This window comes from Drosophila obscura, unplaced genomic scaffold (genome assembly GCF_018151105.1).
Source record: "Drosophila obscura isolate BZ-5 IFL unplaced genomic scaffold, ASM1815110v1 contig_46, whole genome shotgun sequence".
Lineage (NCBI taxonomy): Eukaryota > Metazoa > Arthropoda > Insecta > Diptera > Drosophilidae > Drosophila > Drosophila obscura.
Window position 1 is genome coordinate 1668581 of NW_024542835.1, and position 26079 is coordinate 1694659.

At 45.7% G+C, this 26079-nt stretch overlaps 4 protein-coding genes across 4 annotated transcripts in view; all 4 read left to right on the forward strand.

The window, feature by feature from the left end:
* Window positions 1-26079, forward strand: part of LOC111075808 (centaurin-gamma-1A) — a 62792-nt gene that overhangs the window by 11854 nt on the left and 24859 nt on the right. The gene's annotated exons all lie outside the window — the stretch shown is intronic.
* On the forward strand, window positions 157-1252 carry LOC111075810. Its single transcript, XM_022369300.2, has 3 exons — window positions 157-284; window positions 365-530; window positions 610-1252. Exons 1-3 carry the CDS (start codon window positions 179-181, stop codon window positions 1196-1198), a joined length of 861 nt encoding a protein of 286 aa, XP_022224992.2. The 5' UTR covers window positions 157-178; the 3' UTR covers window positions 1199-1252.
* Window positions 1407-2473, forward strand: LOC111075809. Its single transcript, XM_022369299.2, has 2 exons — window positions 1407-1599; window positions 1678-2473. The coding sequence occupies exons 1-2, from the start codon at window positions 1455-1457 to the stop codon at window positions 2424-2426; spliced, it is 894 nt and encodes a 297-aa protein (XP_022224991.2). The 5' UTR covers window positions 1407-1454; the 3' UTR covers window positions 2427-2473.
* On the forward strand, window positions 2767-3676 carry LOC111081310. The gene is made up of 2 exons (XM_022377333.2): window positions 2767-3013; window positions 3085-3676. The coding sequence occupies exons 1-2, from the start codon at window positions 2814-2816 to the stop codon at window positions 3635-3637; spliced, it is 753 nt and encodes a 250-aa protein (XP_022233025.2). The 5' UTR covers window positions 2767-2813; the 3' UTR covers window positions 3638-3676.

Below are 26079 nucleotides of genomic sequence, written 5' to 3' on the forward strand. Positions count from 1 at the left end.
ATCGGGAGCGTATCGTGAAATCCGATCGATTCCGGCAATAGCCGACTAATCAGGGGTCGTGATTAGGATTTAGCTGTCTAACTTAAGTAGTCGAACCCCCGTCTGGGCCCCGTCCCCCTAGGCTTGTGTGGGTATAAAAGGCAGGCCCAGGTGGTGTCATTCAACAGCTGGCTACACCATGAAAGCTTTCGCCTATACTTTTGTGGCCCTTTTGGCCTGCGTCGCGGCCTACGATGTGGAGCTCTTGAGCGAGCAGGAATGGGACCGTCTGGTCGAGCGCAATCGTAAGTGTCCTCCTAGGCTGTTGACTTTAGAATCTGAAGAGACTTGTAGAGACTCTCTCTTGTGACTCATATTGCCACAGCTGCGAAGCCCGACACCCAGGGCCTGATTCTGAACGGATCGGTCAAGAAGGCCATCAAGGGGATGCTCAACCAGATGCCCTGCGGCTGGCCCGAGTACGGTATCCCTCCCCTGGCACCCTACACCAATGCCGATCTGCAGATCCATCTGGCCGAGTCTGTTGTTGAGTAAGTCAGCGTTTGAGCATTGGGATTGGGATTGGGATTGAGATTGGGAAACGGAAACTAACTCCGTCTTGAACTCTAGCACGCTGTTGCAGTTTTTGCGCTTCCGATTCGATGGCTTGGAGGACATGGAGATCAAGAAGCTGAAGGTCAGCTACACCTTCAACAAGAAGGTGCAGTTCCACTTCAACTTCAAGCATCTGAAGGCCAGCGCCCACTTCCTGAACACCGACACCTTCGTGGACTTGCTCAGGCAGCTGGGTCTGAGCGTGCGCTACGAGAGCACCGCCCCCATGTCCTTTGCGCTGGAGAATCTGTCCATCCAGGGCCAGTTCAAGTACAAGATGCCCTTCCTGTTCGGATCCATCAAGATCTCCAAGTTCCAGTGCACCATCGGACTGGGCGGCGTGTCCTCCAACATTGGCGGCGTCATGGGAAACGGCAGGATCAACGAATTCATCAACGACATGATCGACTACGAGGTGCCCGCGTTCATTAACGGCCAGCAGGAGGCCATCAGCAAGCATATCGAGGAGATATTCGTGCCCATGATCAACCAGAAGCTCAAGGGCCACAAGGTCTGGTATCTGCTCTCGATGCTGTCCATGGTGTCCGGCACCTGCAACCCCACTCCGGCCCCCTGGCTGGCCGTCGAGTCGAGGCAGACCTAAACCTAAACGAGCTCTAAACAGTAAACACCAGCAAATAAAAAGCAATTCAACTTACCCCACGACCATGACCACGATCTACGTTTTAATTAGCGAATTTCTCTGCCCCATTATCTCCCTGGCCATCCGCTGCCTCTCCGTTATCCTCTTATCGCCCCGGATTTCGGTTATTGATTGGATCGGGTATAAAAGGCCCTCGTTGGCGGTTAGGCGCTTCAGTAAGCAGTTACTAACAGCCACAGCCACAGCCACAATCAACATGCGTTTCCTGGTAGTCTTGGCCTGCCTGGTGGCAGTCTGTGCCGCCGGCACCCTGCCCAATCGGGTGGAGCAGCGTCTGCTCGAGTTGGCCGACCAGAATGGCGACATTGACCTTTTCGCCGAGCCCGAGGAGGGTGTGGAAGGTAAGACTCCTCCACTCGAGCCCCCCCACTTCCCCATCTCAGAAAACTAAATAAATGTGAAAATCCCATTCTATGCAGTTGCCCCCCAATTCATTCTGTCGTGGCAAGCACGCCGCTTCATCCGCAAGCTGCAGAAGAATATGGAATGCGGATGGCCGCAGTACGGCATCCCCGTGCTGGCCCCACTCCGCATCAACGAGTTCGACCTGGACTTCAAGCGTGGCATCTTCGAGACCCTTAACAACGTGTTCCACCTGAAGATCGCCGGCCTAGACGACTTTAAGATCAGCAAGTTCAAGCTGAACATCATCACCAGCAAGGTGAAATTCGACTTCCTGTTCAAGAACATCGACACCACCGCCGAGAAGTACAGCACTGACACCCTGATCGACGCCCTGCGCCAGCTGGGTCTGTCCGTCGAGTACGAGGGCACCGGAGACCTGCTCTTTGACCTGAAAAACCTCCGCATTGCCGGCACCCTCAAGTACAAGCTGCCCATGCTCTGGGGTTCCGCTAAGATCACCTCGCTGAAGACCACAATCTCGCTGGAGTCCGTGGAGTCGGACATTAGCGGGTTTATGGGCCACGGCAAGATCAACCGCGCCATCAACCGCCAGCTGGAGAATGTGGTGGTCAAGGCCATCAACGACAACCAGCAGGCCATATCCGACACCATCGAGGACACCCTCGTGCCACGCGTGAACAAGATGCTCAAGGGCAAGGACTTCTGGACCATTGTCGACCTGATCCTCTCCAGCAGCGATGGCGTGCAGGAGGACGATCCGATTGTCGTCGACTGTGACCCCCAAGCCGATCCCTGGGCCTAGGCTCATCATACTAGCACTTTCAATAAAAGCTTTGTCGATATACTGAATCCTTATGGCTGTGCTCCCCACTGATCGCTCCCATTGCTCCTATTGGGAATTGCCGATAGTCGAAAAAACAAAATACATTTCGTGTGCATGACGATGGGATTGCTGTTCGACTCGAGAGCGCGATCGAGGCTCGGTCGGATGGGTGTGTGAGAATCGGATGGTCTTGAGTTTTCCTATCTTTGGAACACCTGCAGCTAATCCAATCTTATCGATGCCCCAGCGCTACTTAAGGGGGTAATCGGTTTTGCTGATTGGAGCGTTGGTTGGGTCTGGCTACTGGCTGATTCAGTGGCTGAATCAGTAGCTCGCTAGTTCTGCAGTTCAGTATTCGCTTTCATCATGAGAACTTTGTGTGTGATATTTGTGACCCTCCTCTGCTGCTCCTTGGGCTCCTCGAAGCTCTTCGATGATCAGCTTCGAGAGCTGACGGAGTTCCTGCGCCTGCAGATGCGTTGCGGCTATCCGGCACGGGGTGTGCCGGTGCTGGCCCCCGCCCAGATAGCCTACCAGGAGGTGGCCCTTGCCACGCAGAGCCTTGGGTAAAATTCGACTGTGACTGATCAGGGGAATCGCGAATACATGTGTAACCAAAAAACCTTTTGCCGTGCAGGTGCCGGGGGAACTTCACGGAACTCACTCTGGAGGGTCTCGATGGCTACGAGTTCGCGAAGCTCGAGTGGAACAACATTCTGCACACCATCAAGTTCGACATCAACTTCCCGCGGGTTTCCGTGCGCAGCTCCAAGTACATGCTCGACATTCTGGCCCGGCTCTTCGGCTCCGACTTCGCCCTGTGGGGCGACGGTGTCTTCAGCCTGGAGCTGATCGACTTCCGCGCCTATGGCAGCTTCATTATCCGTCCGACGACATCCACCAGCGGAGTGTACGTGAAGAGCTGGAAGGTGAACTGGCAGCTGGGCGAGGCCCGGTCCCAGACCACGGGTATCATGCACAGTCGCCTCTACACAAAGTTTATCAACGATTTGGTCAAGGACTACTTGGAGCTCCTGGTCAACGACAATCCCGCAGAGGTCTCCCAGTTCATGGAGGATCTCATTGTGCCGCCCCTGAATGCGGTGCTGGAGAATGTGGCCTGGTACGAGATAACCGCCATCATTCTGGGCCTGGCCAATGGTGTACTGCCAGTGGAGCCGATTTGCTGATTGCAATCTATTGGCTGATCTACCTGGCTGACTGGCTGACTGGCTGACTGGCTCTAACTTATATGAAAAGTTCTGAAAAGCGAATAAATTACTTGCAATCAAAATGTTCCTTGGCTTTTCTATGGGGTATTGTATTGATACTCTCTCTCTCTCTCTCTCTCTCACAGAGTGGCTTTGCAGTAAAGCTGTCTTCTCTCCTTCTTTATCGCTAGCGCTACCCTAGTGAGAACCTCTCTCGTACGGATTCCAGCTCTTGCTCAGTAACATTTGCCATCCCTTTTCTTGATCCTCCTGTGTGGGATGTCGACGAAAGGCATTCATTTCGATGCTGTGCCGAATAACTTAGTTTTTAGGCTGATTCTATATTAAATAGCTTTTACCTAGTATATTTTTTCAAAATTTGAGCTCAATCGGTGCAGAAATCTTTTATAATTACATTTTTATATGCACTATTTATGTATTACTTCGTCCGTAATCAAATGAATTGGTTTTTCATCTCTTTGCAGGTAAGCTCGATTAGATTTCCCATCTATTGTGAGTGAGTATATAATGAAATTCCATCGGCGCTCTAATCGTTTTTGGCCATAAATTAAGGTTGATATTTTGTGGACAGAGAGCGAGTGAGGAGAGAGGGAAAGAAGCAAAGTCCATAATCGGATTTGGGAAACGCCAGCAGGACATCTCAATACCCGACCTCGAGCCTTGAACCGAAGCACGAGCCTCGGGAACAGCAGGAGGTCAACGGGTGGTCCCGTGGTCCCGTTCACTGCAACGGTCCAACACTTTCGAGCCTCAGGATTTGCGAGTGGCAGATGGTTTTTCCTATAGTTTTTTTTCAGTCGGTTTCCTTTTTTTCTTTCTTTTTTTTTTTATAGATTTTTAGACGCTCTTGTGTCCAATGTCATCATTTGTTGTTAATTAGTGCAAAATACTCTATAGAGAAAGCATCTCTGATCTCTCTGCCACCCTCTCCCTCTCTCTCTCTTGCTCCCTCTACATTCCTCATTGCCCATTCAGTTCTCTAAAAGAAGAAATTGAAATTCGTTTTGGCTCATTTCATTTGCAATTTATGAGCCATCTTCTGCTCGTACTCTCTGTTCTGCTCTGTTCTGTTCTCTTCAGTTCTGTTCAGTTCTGTGTGGTTCCCCTTGGGACACACCTTGCTGGCTGGCTGGTTCTTGAGTTTGTCATAATGCAAAAATAAAACACAGCCGTTCGTTGCTTCGATCCTTTGCTTTTTGTTCCGAGTACGTGCTCAGTGCCCATCTGTGAGATGAGGATGAGGATGCTGCTGCTGCTGCTAGTGTCCCGCTGCTTGTGGCATTGTCTACGAGGAAGTTTTACGACCTACCGGACAGTCTGTTGCATTGTGCATTGTGTCCTTGCGGCAGCTCTCATGGCGGACTGACTGTCTGACTTTTTGGCCGCAATTCAGCCCCAGCCCCACCCCAGTCCTGGTTCCAGTTTGAGTTTCAGACCCAGCCAACAAGTTTCGCATCCATTTGTTGACATTTACGATTCAGTTTTCTAAAAGTCATTAAATTCCCCCGCTAGGCCCTTTGGGCGACGCTTGGTGGCCCACTTTGATTAGCCCCGATTTGTGTGTGTTGACCACAGACGAGGCTTCGGCCCATCACAGTATCCCGTCTCCGTCCTAACGTTTCGTCTCGTTTTCAATGGGAGACACAGTCTCTTAAGGGTACAGCCCGCAGCTCTCTCGATGGGTGGCTGCTCAGCTGGAAGCGGGAGATACGCAGAAAGGATATATCCTTTATGCTCTTTTAAGAGTGATATTCAAACTTTATTCCCTTGCTTCTTATAATTGAAGTCTTTGGTTTCTCTTTCTTGGAAAATAATAAAAGTCGGGTAATTAACCGACTTTACCTCATTGGCCACCATTAGGCAAGAGTAATTGCTTGGATTCTGTTCATAGTTATCCTTTGAGTGCCAGCCATTTGCGCTAAGTGAGCACGAACGAACTCCTTGAACGAGTCGTCCTCTGCTGAGGTTACCCCACATCTCTCTCTGTGGCTGTCGAATGGATACCTAAAAGCCAGCCTAAATGGCTTTCTTTGGGTTTTCCCTTTCCACCTGGCTCTCTCTCTCTCTCTCTCCCTCTCTTTAGTGCCAACAGCCACAGGGCTAATTGAAAGCGAGTAAGGCTTGGCTTTGGCTTTTCATTTTCATTTTCATTTTGCTCGCTGGCGAATGGCGTAAATATTTGCATTGAGAGCAACCCCTTTGGATACCCAGAAATTGGGGTTAATTTAAAATTTATGATACGCCGAATTGTTGAGTACTCGAATTAGGATTCATTAAGGGGCAAACGGCATCTCCGTTGCAACAGGGAAATAAATCAGAGAGTGAAAGGATGTACAGACATTTACCTCTTCTCCTGGCACATGGAACCCGCGGAGTATTCGTATCTTTTTGTTAACTTAAAGACGCTGCTGTCGTTGTCTCTTCTCTTCTCTTCTCTGCGCTTCTCTCTTGTTGCGCATTAAACCCCATTTGGGTTTAATTTGAAACGTAGTAAGATCGCGACTTTTGTATCTGTATCCCTTCTCTGTATCTGTGCCCCTTCCGCGGCAATTGTCCTGGCCAAGTCAACGGTGAATAAAAGGAGAGAGAGAGGCACAGGCACAGGCACAAGGACTCGCTGTAATTGAGCAGCGCAATTTCCCCGAAAAATCGCACGCGAAGAAAAGGTGCGCTGTCCTGTAAATGAACAGCCGCCGCCGTGGAACCGCCGAACCACCGTACCGCCGATAAAGAAATGGGAGCAGAAGGATGCTGTAAGAATCGCTGCTCTGCTTTTTATTTTTTCAATTAAGGATGACATGCCCCTGCACTCATCCTTGGGCTCGTCGCTGTCGCCGTCTCAGTCTCAGTCTCGAATTTGTTTCATGGGCCAAGTGAAGCTGAAAATTGCGCATTTGCTGGATGGAACGGCTGCTGGAAGTTCGTTCGTTCGAGGGACGTGGAAGTTTGGGTGGTGGCGAGGCTGGTGTCCTGAAGGCCTGTCCAAAGTTTTGCCTAACAGGATTACGTGCCTGCAGTCTCCTGTGTCGCATGTATCTTCTGTGTTGCTAGCAGGAGCATCGCATCTGCAGCATCTCCTCCTCTCTCTGCTGAGGTGGGAATGATGGGAATCAATCAATTTGTTGCTCTGCTGGCTGCTCTAATTGAGAAATTCCTACGGAATTGGATAGTGGATTATGTTCATGAGAGAACTTTCGAACAGACGAGACTGAACCTTAATATCTCATAGTTTATCTGTACATCTTTTCAATTGTTTCCTTTTAATTGATTCTTGACTAAAGTGTGTTTTAGCTCCTAAATTATGTATGAATTGGAAGGTTTAAGCCCCTAGCACCTTTCTACGAAGCCCCCAGGACTCTCATTCGACTCCCTTTGATTGCTAATCGAAGTACTTGAACTTTTCTGCTGGTACTTCTAATGAATCCAGCCCACATATGTATAATCGTGTGTTTGCTTTCACTCTTTCACTTTCTCTCTCTCTCTCTCTCTCTCTGTGGATATCCATCCATCCATCAATCAATCAGTGATTAATCCTTGCCTGGGATGCTCACAAGGAGGCACTAACAAACATTGAATATGACTTATTAGCCTTTTGACAGCTGTCAAACCAAAAGGACACGCATTGAGACACTTGCATTGCTCGCGATGCCATTTCCATTTCCATTTCCATATTCGAGATATCAGAGAGAATATCTAAACAAAAGCGACTCAAGCTGCCCCATTAACATGACAATGAGGGAGGTGGTGTCCTGCCGTTATCCTTCTGCGTCGTACCACTGCCAAAGATATTCGAGGACACCCATGCTGGGCGGGCAGCTGCCGTAGGGTGTATACGTATCCGAATCTTACGAATGCCCTTTGATGTGACACTTTTGTCAAATGTTTACACCTTTAACCCTTTGGCGCCATTGTCTGATCGTCTGGTCGCAGGGTCGCAGGATCGCAGGGTCGGGACTCCCCTCGAATCCTAGAAATACTACAGAATGCAATCTATGCTCGAATTGTTTGCGTTGTTTTGTTAATTTTATGTTTAATTAGGAGCGTTTGTTTGGAGTTTATGGGCGCAAAGGGAAACTTCATTGCCGCAGATCTGCAGATCTAAAATAAAACTCTTGCGCGAGCATACAATGTGATCGGAATCGGAAGCCCACTGTCCCAAAGTTGATTTGCTTTAAGAACTAGTATACCTATATCATTGGAGAATGTTTTGAAAGTTGCAAACAAGTTTTTTTACTAGCTGTCACGAAGTGTTTAAATAATTAATAATACAGTAATTAATTCAGAGTATATTGTTATGCATTATGCGTGGTACGTGGTAGCCGGGAGAACGATAGCGAATGTTGCGAGATATGTAAAGATGTCCGTAGATGTTCAAGAATAAGTCCCAGAATGTTCAAGAATAATTACATCGATTCCAGACGATGTCTATTGAAAACCACGAGGCGAAATAATGGTGACCACCAAATGCCAACGAAGCTTACATCGAGAGAGCCAGCGCGTGGTACTGAGATTCTTCCCAAAGCGCACGAAGTGAGAAATCAAGAGAGCGGGAAGCGGGTGGTCGATATAAAGAGACGAAAGAGCAGCTTCGGCTGTGGGGGTTTATCGTACAGTGGGCAGTGCAATGAGAAAACAATAATAGAGATTTACTTTGGGCTGCGCCACTGGATATGAACTCTTAAGCTAATAGCCAATATCGACACACCATGCTATGATATTTCTCTCTTAAAAAGTAGCACAATGGGTTGAGATCATGGGAATATCTCGGACTCCAGACAATTCATTTGTGGGTACGATTTTTCTGCCATACGAGTATTTCTTGTGGCTTCTCGGGAATATCTCTATTCGAGTAAATTATTAAAATGATTCAAATGGATTGATGGGATCTTTCCCGAAGTGAGCCTGACTCCCATTAACGATTTCCGTTGACCCCCATCCCATTTCACATTTGAAACCATAACGAAATAAAGTTATTGCCGCCTGTCAGCAGCTCTGGAAACAGACTTAAACCCCGCCCCGATCCGCCCCGCCCCACCCCGAGATCATTCATCAAAATTATGTCAAATCATGCAAGCGGCTGTACAAAATATCTACTCTGGAAATTCCGCAGGAGGATAAACAAAACAAAAACAAAAAACCAACAACAACAAAAAAAAGAAGAGAAAATGCTAATGAAAATCCATGCAAAACTGCACAATTTCATGTGCAACCGCCAAGACATCATCCTTATCCATGGCGCATGCGCAGCTGCCACACACACACACACACACACACACACACACACCACATACACAGAGACATGAAGCTGTCATGTCAGACCGCAGTCCTTTTTTGACAGACAACAATTACAGATTTCCTTCGTGGCAACTGCAGCGTCATTCCTGGTCCTTGGTGGAGTGCTCATCATATTTTCCTTGCGGCTGCCTTCTGCTGGCTGATTTGCATTTTTAATCTCATAAGGATGTGCTGGGTATTGTCCTTAAAATTGTAATTTTTTCGGCTGCTGCCGTTGCCGTGTGGTTACTCAAGCTGCAGGCCAAGAAGATGAAGGAAAAAAAATCACAGCCAAGGAATGAAAAAATATCAGCCCCTGGTAGGTCGCCTCTCCTCCTCCGATCTACATATGTTTAATCCTGGATTTCTGACACGACAGACACACCAGGAGAGGGATAGCTGTCTGTCTGTCTGTATGTCTGTCTGAGTGCTGTGTGCCTGCCTGTAGTCCTGTAATCTCGACTGTCTTAGGACGCCCCGTTCTATGTCCCGTCCCGTCACGTTACGCTTGAATAATTACAAGTAATTAAAGTTCCTTTGCTCCGTCCTTGCTACGTGGCATCAATTCCGTTTAGCTTTCGTGTTGTCAGGATTAGGAGTCAAGCGGATTCCCCTCTCAGATATAATGTTTGCTGACAGATCCTGTGGATGGGAAGATGGGAAGGGACGGAAGTCCCTGTCCCTGTCGCTGTCCTTGTCCTTGTCCCTGTGGATTCCCATGTTTGAGGTGTGAATGACTCAAAGATAGCATTTCTAAAACCGAATCATCTTTGAATACTGCGGACACTACGAGTACTTTCAGGAGTCGTAAGCTTTCATTCTTCCCAAATTTGCATATGAACTCAAGGTGTAATTGGACCAAAGACTCCTTAGATTCCTCAGTCCTTTACTTGCTTCCTCTAAATGCCTTTAATCTTTCGGATCTAAACCTTTCTGCGGCTTGCGGCTGTGGTTCCCCTCGACATCAGACACGAAACGTTTAACTTTTTATGGCGTCACAGAAGTTTCCATTACGAAACAGTGATCCACAAAGGAATCTTCCGATTACGGTTCCCTCTGGACACAACTGTAATCGATCTGTTTTTTATCTGCTGTATCCGGCTGCTGCGGAGGGACAAGAAACGAAATAAATCATAGAAAACTTAACAAAATCGATCGGATCGTATAGGCTAAATGACAACAGAAATTATGTGAAAGTAATTTCTTAGATGAGAGCACAGCGATAAAGGACACAAAGGACAAAAAGGAAAGGAAACAAAAAACGGACCAGAAAACCAAAAGAAAAGTGCTGTTCCTTGATGTCATCAAACTTCAATCAATTTGCGGTTTTGATGCCTGTTACCATTTATTTGCAACGGATCAGCGGCCTGCTGATCCTGCACTTGAGTGCTACACGCAGCTCATGTCCTTACCGAAGACCAGACCATTAATCATCTTGCATCCTCCATCCTCCATCCTCCGTGTGTGCAGAGTTTTTCGGCTAATGATGGGGATCTTTTTTGCGAATCAATGAATGGAGTGGACAGGCGACAGGCAAAAAGTTGACACTGCTCGCTCGACTTCTTTGATGTTCAACATGAATCGGTACGATCATTAATGGGCAAATTCTGGTCAATGGATTGATCTGGCATTCATTGAACTCGGGGCTTACGTTTCACGTGCGGTTTCCAACGCCATTAATCATCCCAAGAGAGTTCTATTAATGGAAATTTGCCTAAATGGATTTGACGTTGCGCGAATACGAAGAATGGCCAAGGAAATATTAAGGACACATATATTTTCCATTTGATTTATAACGGAAATACAGTTTTACGGTTACGTACATATTTATTATAATGTTGGCATAAATGTATGGATTTGTTTGCATTAAAAGGGATATCGGTAAGGATTGCAGTTCTCCCACAGTTAACGAGTACTTATAAGATGTATGATGGAGTGGCAATAGGTGGAATAAATGCTCAAATTTATTGCATAAATTACTCGCATTTGACTGGATTTGATCTATATATTAGATATTCAAAGTGCATTTTGATATTTAAATAGACTTCACTTTTCTTAAGCTACAAAGTGATTAAATCTGATTGGTATCTGCATTCATTAGCTTTTCAGAATTGCAAAGCTCTTCGTAACTAGGGGTAGCCTGCTCAAGTTGTAAGCACAATGCTTATCTCTGAAAAAATCATTAAAAAAACAAATCATAGCTAATTAAAGTTATTAGAGCCCCATGTCTATACAATTTTCGGTCTGGCTCTCGATTTTGCTTGCCTGATGACTAGTGTAATCTATTAGGCTAATTGTAGAATACAATGGTCCCTACTCTCGACGACAGAATCGTCCTTAGATACTCTGTACCTTGAACATTAGCCCTTTATGCAATTATTTCGCAGAGCTTGTCGCATCTTTAAAATGATTAAAAAAGCTCAATAGCTAAATCTTTCTTGTTGTCATTTACTCTTATGGTACTACTCGATTATCTTTCAATTTCTACCATAATTATAAGATTATATTCCTTCCCAATACCTCATTCCAAAATAAACGTTTCACATCCTTCTATTACCACAAATTACGAGATACCACACCTCTTGGGCCGTGTAAATATTCCGCCTCTAGATCCGCAACAGATCTCAGTTATTATTGTGCGTTTCAGATCAACAAAGTTTGCTCGAATTCAGACTGGGTGGAGTTTCTCCCTGGGAGTGTTGCTAGGCAGATCCTGGCACCGGTTAGCCGTAGGAAGTCCTGAACGTAGCTATGTTCAAGTATTTATTTTTTTGTATTTTTATTCCTTCTCTCCTTGGGCCAGGGACCTGGGCGACCGCCAACTGTGCGAGGGCACAATTATTAGCACTTAGGCGACACATTCGGGCCTATTTCGTGCTCTTTATCCGGGCACTGTTGCCTCTTCCTCTTCCAGGTCCTGTTCCAGTTGCTCTTCCTGTCCCCGCTCGCGTCTCAGAACGGGGGGCAACCCTTAGGCAGCCGCACAAGTGTCGATGACACTTGGAGGGATTTTTTCGGTGGCTGCTCACCGCAGCCCGCCAACGGCAGGATATGCAACGTTGCACGTTCGAGTTGTGGCAAGGAGCTGTTGCTGCTGTTGCTGCTGCTGCTGCTGCTGTCAGGTAAAAGGGGTAGGGCCAGGCAACGTCCTGGCAAACACTTAAGCCAAAGTTAAACGCTTCGAGTGCTGTATTCTTGTTTTTGTTTGCGTATTCCCGTTCCCCCATCATGCTCTTATTTTTTTCTTAGGGCACAGCAGGAGACGTCTTCGTCCTGGCGGCTCCTTCGTTCGCTCGTTTCTTTTTCGGGCTGAGCCAAAAACCTAAATCAATACGAACTCCGTTTTAATTCGCTTAAATTGCCGGCAGGACATCCCCGACAGGGCAGGGCTGGGCTGGGCTGGGCTCAGCAGCAGATTCTTTGTGCGAAATCCCGAAAGGATTGCTCGACAATTGTTTGCCCCGCGCTGTTGTCACAGCTCTAATCGCTTTAATTTTGATTGCATTCGATTTGTTGTTGCTCTTGTTTTTCCCTTCTTCCTCGATGTTTGCACAACTCTTTGACAAATTCACAGGCTTCCTTTCCATCCGCTGACATCCCATCCCATTTGAACCGAACCGAACCGAACCAATCCGATCCCATCTCAGCCAGCATCCTTGGCCTCAGCCTGCGCCTTCGGGCGGTTTTCGCAATTTTCTTGCGCCCCAACCAAAAGGATTAACTATTTAGGTTTTTCCGTGTCCGTTCTTGTGTCAAGGAAGTAGCCGCCCGAATGTGTCTGTGTCCTCCTCTCCTCCTCTTTCGCCTTTCCTGTTGTTCCTGTTGCCAACGACTGCACTTTGGGCTGAGACGGTTGAACGTTTTGCCATTTGTAAGGAACTCATTTCATTTCATTCACTTGGCCGCTATTCACTGGTTTTCTGGGAGGCTTACGACTGGAGTTGAGACTATGACAGGCTTTTCGCAATGTTCGGTCTGGAAATTCCAGCTCAGACGTCGGTTGGGGTTCCTACAAAAAGGTGGTTATCGTTGGGATTTTGTGGTTTATCCGTTCCTTTTATTATACGCTCTAATTGATGTTGAAATATCTTTAATTGCACCAAACTCAAGCTTGTATCTCTAGAATCTTAAATATAGATACTTACATTTGTGTGCCCTTTATTTTGAGTCTTAATAAATTGAGTGGGAGTACTCAACATTTCATTTATGCACAACCTGATCAAGGGTGATGTAGATAGCCCTGACTTGTTGAGCCGCATAAACTTTACGATTCCTATTAGATCTACTAGAAACTTCATTCCTCTTTTCCTTCCGCTTTGTAGATCGAATTATTCCTTGCACGAACCATTTAGGGTACTTTGCTCGGACTTCAATTCCCTTTACCACATAATATCAACTACTAATTCCCTTCCTCTTCTTAAATCACTAATACTAACATACCTTTCCCGTAATTAGTTATATTTTTTAGCTATCTTTGCATGCTAAGCTCTTTGAGTTGTGTTTAGCTCTAATTTTCCTCGAATTTTAGTCTAACACCTATCTTTCCTGCATGCTCGCGATCGGTTCGGTAACACGCGTCGCGCGTCATGCGGCAGCGCCCCTCGGTCGGTTGGGCGGGAGGAGGGCTGCGTTTCTGCCTGGGTTCCGCGCGTAACAGGCTTCGGCTTGGTGTCGCATGGGCCACTTGATGGTGCAGTCATTGCATATCAACGTCCAGACATTCTGCTTTGTTTTATATTTATTAGGTATAAAAATAGGCCATTACGTATTTTTCACCTTCCTACCACCACCCACCATTTTGTAATTGGGATTTTTGTAATTTTGTATGAGCAATATCCAAATATCCCCAATCGAAATGTAAGCATAATCAATATGTATTTGTATTTCTATGTGTTTTTATTATTATGTGTATCTCTATTTCATGTATCCTCCACATGTCAATCTATTCATCTAACTATCTTTCATCTATCTAACTATCTATCTTTTTATTCATCTATCTATGTATCTCTTGTATCTTGCTTAAACAAGTGACTTCCAGTCTTCCAGTCTAAAGATTAAATTTCTATCCAAAAACATAAAGATTTTGCTTACAGTCCAGGAAGCTCTAAAGGATCTGGGTGTGTTGTGTATCCCAGAATGTTTCGTTCTCGCAAAGAGAATGAAATCGATTTAATGTTTTTGCAATGCATTTGTGTTTTTTTTTTAGCGCATTTCGGTCGTCAGGGCGTGCTCTGTTTTGGCCTCCGGTAGGAGACATGTCCACATTGACGTTGACAGAGTGTCAGTCTGGGATTTATGGGCTGGCAGGTAGGCTGGATGGATGAATGGATGGATGGATGGATGGCTGGCTCTAGAGTCTCTAGAAAAAAAGGAGAACAACATGCGGCGACTGTCATTCACTGACTTTTCCGTGTGTGGGTCTGTGTCTATGCAATGTCTATGCGTTGGCCATTTTCGGGGCTTGATCCTGTTGATCCAGCCGAAATCCCTTTAGCTTGGCTTTTTCAAGTAATTAGTCGCCTGTCAGCATTTGGTTTGTGCCAGGGGCTTGGGCCAACGGGAGATTTGGGACAAGCACCTGCCCACACACACACCCTGCCCCTGGGATGGGTAACTCTTCTGCCATGTCCTGGGGCAGACGCAATCTATCAGCAACAATGTGTAGAGGATTCGCTTCTAGGGAATGCTGCTGTTCGACCTACATTTGATGGAATGTCGTCCTGTCGTCCTGTGCCAAATGAGAAATTGCCTCCTCCTGCTCCTCCTCGTTCTTTGTGCTGTCGAGACAGAAGTGGGCTCTGCTCTGCTTTGCTTTGCTCCCGTTTACTGCTTACATAAAAAGGATAATACAGCACCGAAGTCAGTCAACATCAGCAGCAGGAGCAGAAGCAACAGCAGCAGCAGCAGCAGCATCAGCCACTAAATGAGTTTTTCTCTACATTGAGGCTCCTTCTCCCCCGTCCAGATTCTCACATTTACGAGTATCCTGCAGGCATTGTACGCCAAAGTGGGTCGGCGGTTTGTTGTCGCAAAGTTGTCGCCCATTCAGAGGGAACCCGACAATAGCCCGGACACATACTCGTACAGTATGCAGCCAGAACCCAGCAGAACAGAAAGAGGAACGCTATCCGCATCTACGGAATTCCGAATCCCGAATGCCGACACATAGCAGGCGACGTCAGAACAAATTAGCTTAAAGGAGTCTGCGCTTTTGTCCCATCCTCCTGACAATTGCAGTCACAGTCGCCCTCTCACACCTTCTGTCCTCTGATTTACGATCCAGGACTTCGTCTGAGACTGAGACCCCGATCAGCTGTCTGTGTAATTGGCTTAGATCGATTTGATTTGATGATCTGTGACGATTGATTTGATACAATTGGCCTTAAAGGCGCGCCTCTGGAGATCTGTGACGAACCAAGAACCAGTTAGGGCCATTTAATATAGTAACATTTCTCTCTCGGGGATTGTCTATTATTTCTTTGCTTGAAGAATGTTTGCGCTCAGTTAACAATAAGCGAAAAGGTTGGTGTAATCTTAGCATGAAAGCTTAAATCGTTAATGTAACTATAACCTTAATTCCAAAGAGTCATGAAAGAAGCATAAGCATAGTCACAGTCCCGATGGACGTAATCATAACTATGTGACCAAATGTTTCTTGGGGTCTCATAGTCTGAATAACATTATGAAAATACAAGGGAAAGGGAAATTCAAGGAAACTTTATGATTTTACTTAATGTGGATAAAGTAAATCCTAGTGGGGGGATGCACAATATCAATATATGTCTGGTATAAGTTCAGTAAGGTTTCCTAGTAATAAGAATATCACCCCTCCTTCCTGTAAAGAGGTGTAATTCTTGAATTCGCATCGAGGATTTACTTCAATTTGATCCAATTATTTCACTTCACGATTGTCAGAGTAATCCAACGTGAATGCAAATGAGAGCGGGATACAATTGACGAATGACATTAGCCTTGATGACCATTAAGTACCCTCAACGGTCAGTTGAGTAATCAATCAAACTCTCCTTGCCCGACCGGAGTGAAGTCCATTACAACGTCAACCCTCCGCTTCCCCTTGGAAAGCTTAGGGCACACATGCTGAGGGATTGCCAGAGCTGGTCCTGGTCGTTGGTCAACTGACTCTCTAACGAACGGACAGACGGACAGGAGGACGAACGGACGGACTGTCCAACCCTGAGAGCGTGCGGCACTTAAACTGTCTGCGCCTGCGCTTCGGTCAAATCCTGCGCGCAGGACACGCGACCGTGCAGGCCGCGACTTGCGCAGTTCATTAAAATAAAATGCAACCGTTGTAATGGGGAAAATGCAGCGTAATGAAATTAATGCGAGCACGCCACGGCCCTAGGAGCGGTGTGGGCTGCGATAGGGGAGAGACTGCCCGCTGCTCGCCATGGCATGTGCAACGTGCAACGCGCTACGGTCGTGCAGCCAGTATTCGGCCCTCCACTGGGCGTTTGTCAAGTGCCGCGCTATTTTTTGCACCTTGACAGGGCCCGCATATGAGTCCATAATTGGAAATGCTTGCCAAAACTGTTTCTGCCACTCGTTCGCTCGATGCTTGATGCTCGGTGTTCCGGGGGCAGGACTCAGTGCACTCATTAGTTCTAGTTTGTTTAGCCAGGACAATGCCTGAGGATAGTAGTATATGCAAAAAAAAAAGAACAGAATGGTAAAGGTAATGGTAATGGTAGCAACGCGATCTTTGGTTCGTGCCCGCTCTATGGGCATGTGGGCTTTGCGACTGTTACACATTTCCAGAATTCACAATCCAGGACACAGAATCCTTGAAATAATAAACCCACACACCTAGTGGCCTGCCTGGAGAACTATATATGACAAGCTTAGACAATCAAAGTGTCAAATAAAAATGCCATGTTTATGGACCATTCACCATGGACCATGGAGCATGGACCACGCGGCCGCGATCGCCACTAATCTGTCAACAAAGGTGGCATCGAGGCATTTCCGGTTTCCGTGCAGCGGCAACAACCCCTTTTCTGTGCCGTTCGTGTTGCGTGTCCAGATCCCGGACTGACTGGCTGACTTACTGACCGATACGCCCCGACAGGAGGACAGGCCGGTCCTTGGTCTTTGGTCCTCGGTTGTAGGCTGTCGGCTGTCATAATTAAAATATGACGCGTGTCTCGTGCGCAGGACAATTGCGCCGCGGGTAGCGCAGGGCGGTGGATCATAATGCCCCTGTCCTGCCAGTTGCATTCCACACCACTCTCCATTCGACACGCAAACAGCCACAGCAACAGAAGCAGAAGCATAAGCAAAGGTAGTGGCAGTAGCAGCAGCAGTAGCAGCAGCGGCCGTGGTGGACACGTGGACCTGGTCAATGTTCTAGATATGAGTATAGGCTTTGTCTCGTACGGTCGTTGTCCTGCAATTCGGGCAACTGCAGCAAATTGCTTAGCATGCGCCAATTATACAGATTGTAAACGGAAATCGCCTCAAATCATAACGAAAACGGAAAGAAGGAATTTTTCTTTTTGTAAATTGAGCCAAAAATGTCATGGATAAATGCGGCAAAGGACAAAGTTAATTGTGGCAATTTAGATGTCTCCCGATTCGGCATAGCCCAAGTACGACTATAGTTGAGGTACATATATAGTACATACATATATGTATGTAGGTCCGAGGACCTCATTTGACTTGTAAATGCCGCCTGAAAGGTAGCCTGGGGTGACAACCGTTCATTGCTCTGTCTGTCCACTGGGACTGTACGTTCTTTACCTTTTCGTAGACCTCTCATTATAAGATAGAAGAAGAATCATTTGAGTGTCTTGAAATAAGGAAACTTTTCATAGTATCCTTGATTGTATTTGTAGTCTATATAGTCTATATTGCAGGTCGTGCAAATGCCACAAGTCTAAGGTTTCCTATGGAATTGATGGTCTCTTTGGCTGTTGGGTTTTGTGGCATCGAAGGAAAAATTGATGGGGAATTCATTAGTAGTTCGGAGAGTTTTGCCCTTAAGCTAAGCCAATGCTTAAGGCTGAATACTGAAATTAATTGAAATTGTGTAATGTCAAAATAAGTATTATTCAAAATTTACTTAATCATTTATAGCAGTTGTAAGACATTTAAAAATTGAAAATATTTAAAAACACCTCAAATGTATTTTGCTACTAAAACTTAACGTATTCTAGATCTGTATATAGAAGCTGGATACTGTAAAACTTCAAGGAATTTGATGCGAAACTACAAGATGCTTCAAAACATTTGGGGAACAGTCCTAAAACAACAAATAGGCATCCTTATTAGCGAGAATCGATCTCTTTTTCATATTTCGCTTGTGCGTCTGGCTGGTTTCAGCTGTCTCGGAGCATATGGGATAATAAATCTCGGAGCAATGGGAGCAGTTCACTTTCTTAAAACTTTAAGACTGGCTACTGAGAAAATGTAGTTAATTTTATAGCCGTTAGCTTATAGTTGCATAGCAATAACATAAATGTATATACCATTCATAGCATTCCCAGGCATTAAAATATATATTAAAGGTGCTAAGAGAACTGATCTGTTAGAATTTATTTACACACAGATGCATTTTTTTAACCTCAAATAAATTGTTTTTATAAAGAATTTCATATTATCTATTTATTAATTTTGAATATTTTACGCTTAGAAAAAGACAGTACTTAAATCTTAGTTTTATTCCTAGTCAGTCCTAGTCCTAAGTCAGCTGAAAAATGGTTTATACTGCTTGTCTTTATATGTTTCAGTGCGTCTCCTATTGTCCCTTAATTATATTTTTCGTCTTCTTTCACTATCTAAAAGGGTGTTAATCTAATTGGATAATGTTTGATAATGGTCTAGAGCTGTCTATGGCTACCATTGAGTAATAAAGGATGCACAGGAGGCCTATCCCATTATATTCTATTACTGAATAGATATCTTAAATATTTATATTGATGGCAGAGCTCACAGCTCCTCCAGCCTTTTATCAATTGCTATTTATCTCCCATGTGAACATGCCAGAGGACCTGTTTTTAAAACACATAAATATAACTCCTTTGAGGTCACCAGAGTGTCCTTAGGCCGAGTGGTTGCCCAATCGCTCCCCCAAATTATGACTTCCACAAACGGGAGCCACAAACGACTTCCGATGATATCTACTCGTATGAGTGAATCGAAGACTGTACGTGCCGGACCGCATCTATTAAACGTGTACGAGTCTGGGGCTATCCCATTAAAGTTCACTCTGCAACGGGCCGCTATCCAGAGATCATCGCTTCGTGGCATGCTTTTGCCACCTAAACGGACGAGGGACGAGGGACGAGGGACGATGGAAGCAATTAGTTTGCATAAACCGTGTTTTATTTTCCAATTGAGTAGAACAAAAGGCAGCCCTCGTTCGCCTGCTCGTTCCCCTCAGCCCAGGTCCAGTTAACGGCCAGAGTTGAGGATAACAACAGCAGCTGTTATAACCATAACAAACCCAAAGCATGGATAGTCATCCATGGACCGACCCATCCACATTTACATATGTGTTTTTTCATCACTTTCACTGGCTGCTCCGGCACCAGCTCTGGCACTGGCGAAAGGAGAGCACTGACGAGATGCTTTCAATCGGGCGGCATCCGTCGGACAGCTGCCCAGCCCCGGGAAAACTCCGAGCAAACACTTTGAAGTAGGTGACGTTTATGCAAACATGAAAGGGAAATCCATGGTGGACTGTGCAACGTGCACTGTGGAATGGGACGTGGATGGGTCGCCCTAGTGCATGGTATCTGACGGATGCTGCCGCTGCTGCTTCGGGCAGTTATGTGACGGATGATTTTCCATAACTGCGGTGGACATGAAATTTCATAACATCAAGATACGAGCTTTGTATTATCTCAGATCTCGGGAAGTGGATGGGCATGGGCATGGCGGAAGGGGGTGGGGGGATGAGTCGCAGAGTACGATGATGATGTGCCCGGAACGTGTCGTGTCTGTTCCGATACACACATAAAAAGTTCGAGGCAAAACGTGCAATGCATTTGATAAGGATAAGCTGCGCTTGGGCTCAACCCTTTCCCGCAGGACTCCCCCCTCCCCCTCCCATTCCCATTGCCCCACCCCTTGCTCTGCTAATGAGCACACTTGAGCGAGTCAGAGCAGCATTGTTTGCTCAGTCCGCTAATGAAGAGGGATCTAGCGGGAGGGAGGATAGTGCTGGTTGGGTAGGGTATGCTTTGGTATCCTCAGGCAGGACAGGCATTGTCCTGTGGCGACAAAAGCGACGCATGTCCATCAACTCGAACTCAACGCGCAAAAAGTCGAGCGGGGGGTGGCTCCGAATCGGAATCCGAATCCGAATCTGAATCCAACCCGCTCATCCTTTGTCCTTTGTCCTTCATCCGGGCAGCTTTAAATGATGTTTGGCGTTGCTGTTGCTGCTGCATTTTTAATGCCGTGTAAATTTTATTGTTTAATTGCCTTTTTTTTTGGTGGATTGTTGGTTGGTCTCTTTCCATTTCCATTTCCCTCTCCGTCTGCGTCTCTCCCTGCACTTCCCTTTCAATTTCAATTATTTTAATTATGCCGCGAGGGAAATACACACGTACATATTCATGTATGTAGTTCCTGTTGGTCTCTGGACGAGGATATACTCGTAAAATAATTAACTAATTTCGAGCGATTTGTCAGTGGAACCCGCAATTAGGCATTAGGATGACTAGCCAGAAAATAAAACAGGGACACGTGTCATGTGTGTCCTGTGTGTCCTGTGTCCAACAAACGTTTTTGTGGTAGTTTTTCCCTTTTTTTTTTTTTTGTGGGTATCAATTGCATGTTTTTTAATAGTTGAGGATCGTCGCAGGATCGCATGTTATCCGCACGGTCCAAGGAAGTCAACTGGCAAGCCGCAAGATGAATGTCCTTTCTTCGATATCCCACAAGATCTCGACATTGAAAAATGCCCAACAGAAACTATCCCCCGAACCCTTGCGTCCTGTCGCCTCCCTTCGCCCCGTGTTGCCATTTGATTGATTTGCCAAACAGTTTTCGATCCGTTTTTCGCACATAAATTTCTGGACTTAGATTTTTGCATGAAAAATGGGTTTTCTTTTGCTGGAAATTGGAAAATTTGCTTTCTTTTTAGGGCAATTTGTTGGCAATTTCCTTTGTTGATTTAGGTTACGGCGGGCGCTGGCTGCTGTCTGCTGTCCGTGGAAAACTGTGTGCGGATGGATTCATTCGAGAATGGAAGATATTCATTCCCGATTTGTTGAATAATATACAGCAATTTATTACATTGAAAGATTGATATATTCCCATGAACTAAAACCATCTATCTTCTCTTTTTTTCTTCTTTTTTTTTTTTGCAGGTAAGCATCATCGATCGATTGCCACAACCACTTAGTCAGAGATCGGAAAAGACTACAGTCACGACTAAAGTCATCCCAAAAGTGAATTTCACTCGACTCTTAATTCACTGCCAATGTCTGACTCAGAGCGTAAGCTTAGTGAATGATCTCAGCCATTATCCCAAGCAGAATCCGACATCCCATAAACATTTTCTCTTATATAAATAAATTGCCGGAGGGACAACCGCATCAAATGCCCTGAGAACCTGGGCAAAAAGTGAACAGCTCTGGACTATGGTTCCCTTTTCTGGTAATGCGATCATAAAACCGTCATCTGATCTCACAACACCACATAAAACATATCGCAGAAAGATGGCAATTCGCATTAAAATGTCAAAATCATTTTTTCAATATTAAATTTTGCACGCCATTTAAGGATCTTCATCCCTAAGGAGAGCATCCTTCGCAACAAAAAGGATTTGCAGTTCCACCCCTCAAAATTATTGGGCCAAAAAACGGAGAAGAACGAAATTGAATTTATGTCCAAAAATATTGCAAACATTTTTATTTGATCTTGTTTCCTGCGAAATTCCTCTACCTCTACTTAGTGCGTTTTCCGATCTGACCCCTGACCTGGACGCAGAAGAAAAATCACTCGAGCGTGCCTTGTCCTGTACTCCGAGATCTGATGGAGAAACACCCAAAAAACGTCGTATATGTGAAAATGTAATTTATTTTCCTTTGCCAGGGGATTCGTACAAGCTTAAGTTCGGAAAGTTCTTTGATATGGATAGGGATATGTGACGTGTAGGCAGGATCGACATTCGTAGATGTTACAACTGAACTATGTCCAAATTAGGAGTCTCCAGAAATGATTTGTACCCAGGGAAAGGGCTACTTTGTTGGAATGGTTCTCTAATTCGATTCCCACAACTTTTGCCCGCTGGAATCTTAAACGAATTGAACCCCATGGAGCAGGCCATGCATATGAATATTCATTATTCATGTAACCCAATGCGTTGAACTCAATTACGAGCACCATTGGCCATATTCAATTATCACAAATGTATCTAATTTTAGACTCTCGCGTATCCCGCGTATGATGGATGGATGTATCGCATATCGAATCTTTCACAATTTACTCGGATATTTTCCACACTCCTACACGCACACGCACTCGCACTCGCATGTTTATCCGTCAACAAATACTCGTAGTTGGGGCGGGGGGAACATGTTTTGCTGGTGATTTCTTTACAGAAATAAATAAACACAGAATAAGTAAAATTCAAAATAAATACAAGGGCCAAAACAGCGTTCCCCACTGCCACAGCCACAGCCACTCACCCACTGACCCTGGATAAGAACAATTTACGAGTACATACATATATGTAGTACCTCCCAAAGCCCCAAAGCCCCAGTCGCCAGTCCCCATTCCATTCTCTGTTCTCTGTTCTCTTCTGTTTTCAGTTCAGTTGCTGGGAACTTGCGTCAGATGTGTTCTTGTTGAATTTACGTATGTAAATAATTGAGCATTTTGCATATGAAAGCGAAAATAATTAAATTGTTTCGAGAATCGCAGAAAAAAATACTCACTTGCATATTTATAATTATATTTCTTGATATTTCGGGGCTGACTCGACAGCAATCGCTCGTCTCGTCTATTTGCACGGAGGGGAGCAGCCGCCGCGGGGCTAAAGGAAGCGAAAAGAAGTAGCAAATTTTGAAAAGCAGAACTTTAGGGAATACTCTGGAGTTTAAGGACATCTCCGAACCAAAGGATCTCCTCGGAGTCATATATACATATAGAACATAAATATATTGCACATTGCTTACTTCCCAGGGTATTGACATCTTCGAATTTCGGTTGGGATTCGCTTCCTCCGTTTGGGGAATCTTTTTATTTGAAACACGAAATTCAATTTGACTGCCTCTTGCCTTAGGCGACTCCCTCAACTAAGTTTTTCACTTCTTTTCTGTGATAAGGCCTCCAGGAGACGACAAGAGGGACTGCGCTCCAGTTGGCTCCACCAGCAGCTTGGGCTGGCTCCCCACTGGCCCCAGTACTTAACATATTTGCATTAACAAGCGCAGACACACAGACACATGAATGAATATATATTTATAAGTATGTATGTATGTATGTATCTCGTATTCATGGGCCTGCATTTGATGGGGGAATCTCCCTCCACGGGAAGGGCCATTAAAATTATTGATTTTCTGCCGTCTGCAATTTTGCCCTTTGGCCAACGAAGTTAGCCCCCGCCAGATCCCTCTCGATATACTCGATGCCATGTGTATCTCCCTGGTCTCCACATTTAAATTAATCAACTCAATTTGCGTAAAAGTGCAATGGGGGGCAGCAGGGAAGAGCCACCGTTGATTATGTCCACAGACAGCGATCTCAACGTGAACGCGGAAGGGAAAAGGGGAAAGGGGAAGGGAGGAAGACGAAGGCGAAGACCAACCATATTCTTTTTAATTTTCTTTTTCATTTTTGCAATGAAGGGTTTTATTTTTTTACCCTAATAATTATGTCACATCTCAGTGGAAAATTATGGCAAGGAAAAGCGGAGGGAGCATCCTCTATCCTTGAGCAATTTCATGGACCTCACAGATTTCGCAAATGTTCCTTGAAGCGGTTCACGCTTCATTACGCTGCTCCTGATTTGAAATTGGCAAATGGCAGATACTCGTAGTGTGTGGCGGTGCCGGTAGCAAAACCTGAAGGAACAGGGAATTTCGGTTAAAATTATGAATTATTAATTATGGCGAAGGGTTTAAGAGAATGAGGTGTAAGAATGCCCCAGCCCCATCCCTGCTGGCGGGCTATGGCTATGGCTATGGCTATGTCCATGGCCAATCTGTAAGCGCATTTGGGCGTGAGAACTAATTCGCTTGTAATTGCATCCATGGAGAATGTGGAGGGGGTTGGGCAAGGGAAGGGTGAAAACTCTAAAATGACTTTCCATGCAAATTATGAAAATTATGAATACGAAATTAGCTGCGGATGAGGATGCTGATGGGTATTGAATAGATTTGCCAAAGGATGAGAAATTTAATTATTTCCAAGAGGGGTTAGAGTTCCTTTGAGCTTCAATACCTTTGTAATCCCTTCTTGTAAATCCATATTACGCAATTTATTCCTAATCTGTGTGTCAATTCATTGCAGATAATTTAAGATACATATTTTATAAATAGATATACAATCATCATATGCCCAGAGGAACACACATTTGAAATTTTGGAATAAATCATGAATCATGCCACCTGGGACCACAAAAAAAGCTCTTCCATCATTTTATTTCCTCCTCCTCAAATGAGGCATACGGGCAGTAGTAGTTCCCTCCCTTCCCTCTATGGTGCTGCTCCTCCACTCGAGTCAGAATATCAAATATTCAAATAGGCAGTAAATGTACTCAACTAAATCAAATGAATGGGTTGTCATAAGTTCCCCTCTGCAATATTCGTACTCGTACTCGTACATGGGTTGTGACAAATCGCATCTGAGGGCAACACCCCAACCCTCTGTATTCTGTATATTGTGTTAAAGTCATCCATGATGAACCCGGATAAGCCCTGCAATATTTGCCCAACAAGCTCTCCGAGTGGGTGCGGGTGCGGGTGAGGAGTGCGAGTATCAAATGTCAGTGCGGGGTGCAGGGTGCAGGATTCGCGGTTAGCCATGGTCCTGCGAGGGATGCCTAATTTGTTTGCACATACTCGTACCCGTACTCCCATTCAGGGGAATATCAGGGAAGTAGTCGCAAAAGGGGGTATTATATTCTCGACTTGGCAAAGTTCTTTTGGTAGTATCAAGTGAAATTCTCTTTCTTGTATTTTAGTTTCCAGTTTTAGTTTTCAATTCTTTAATTCGAATCCTGTAAGATATTTCATTAGTAGCCCCCTCCCCCAGGACAATGTGCACCCCTGCCTGAAACAATTGCTAGCAATTAAAATTGCTAACGAATTGCCCTGCTAGTCGGTGGATGGGGGAACCGGGAACTGAGAACTGAGAACACCCCAAAGCCACGGCGACCCAGTGCACCCTCGAGTCACAATTAGCCCGCGGGCTGGTTGCCGAGAGGGGGGTGTAGAGGAAGAGGAAGGGGACGGGGACGGAGCAGCACTAGATTGAAAACTTTTAACCCTTAAAAGCACAGCAAACAGCAATTTTATTAACGTCATTAATGTAACTTTTTGGTGTTTTGTATCTCGATGATTTCATACGGAACAAACAGGGGCCAGCCAGAACTGGGACAATTGAAACGGAAAGTGTCGCAAATGCCGAAGGGCAGACCCACCCACAAGTGCAACCAACCCTCTGCTGGGCTGGGGAGGACAGGACTCAGGACGCAGGACGCAGGACGCATGGTTCGTGTGCAACATGCGTCAGTGCGAAATCTGGGCAAGTCTGGCCCCTGGAATGCTCCTTGTGCGGGGGTGCGACCCAGACGGGGTGTGCCGCCGCCGCGACGTCTTGTGTCGCAGGTTGATTAGAAATTCCATTAAAATTCCATAAAAAAGTGTGTACGGTAGCAGCCGCACCCTGCTGAGTATTACTGCTCCCGGCTCCTGTTCCTGCATAGTTTTCCCCTCGGGGTGGTTTGCCTCACCCACCACCCACCACCCACTCTCCTGCAGAGCTGCCACTGCAATCGCGTGCGATGTCGTGCTGTCAATGACTGTACTCCGCCCTCCCATCCCATGCTCAACATTTTCTTGGCTGCTTTGTATTTCAATGTCGCCGCGCGACGCTGATGTCGTCTAATTAAGTCGCAAAGTGTGTCCCCGCTTGCGATTCCAGTTCCG

What these genes read in the sequence shown, in the direction of transcription:
- LOC111075810 (XM_022369300.2), top strand. Translation starts at nt 179, where the DNA reads ATGAAAGCTTTCGCCTATACTTTTGTGGCCCTTTTGGCCTGCGTCGCG. An exon ending in CCGTCTGGTCGAGCGCAATC is followed by an intron (nt 285 to 364) that starts GTAAGTGTCCTC and finishes ATATTGCCACAG; the next exon opens with CTGCGAAGCCCGACACCCAG. An exon ending in CTGGCCGAGTCTGTTGTTGA is followed by an intron (nt 531 to 609) that starts GTAAGTCAGCGT and finishes CTTGAACTCTAG; the next exon opens with CACGCTGTTGCAGTTTTTGC.
- LOC111075809 (XM_022369299.2), top strand. Translation starts at nt 1,455, where the DNA reads ATGCGTTTCCTGGTAGTCTTGGCCTGCCTGGTGGCAGTCTGTGCCGCC. An exon ending in GCCCGAGGAGGGTGTGGAAG is followed by an intron (nt 1,600 to 1,677) that starts GTAAGACTCCTC and finishes CATTCTATGCAG; the next exon opens with TTGCCCCCCAATTCATTCTG.
- LOC111081310 (XM_022377333.2), top strand. Translation starts at nt 2,814, where the DNA reads ATGAGAACTTTGTGTGTGATATTTGTGACCCTCCTCTGCTGCTCCTTG. An exon ending in CTTGCCACGCAGAGCCTTGG is followed by an intron (nt 3,014 to 3,084) that starts GTAAAATTCGAC and finishes TTTGCCGTGCAG; the next exon opens with GTGCCGGGGGAACTTCACGG.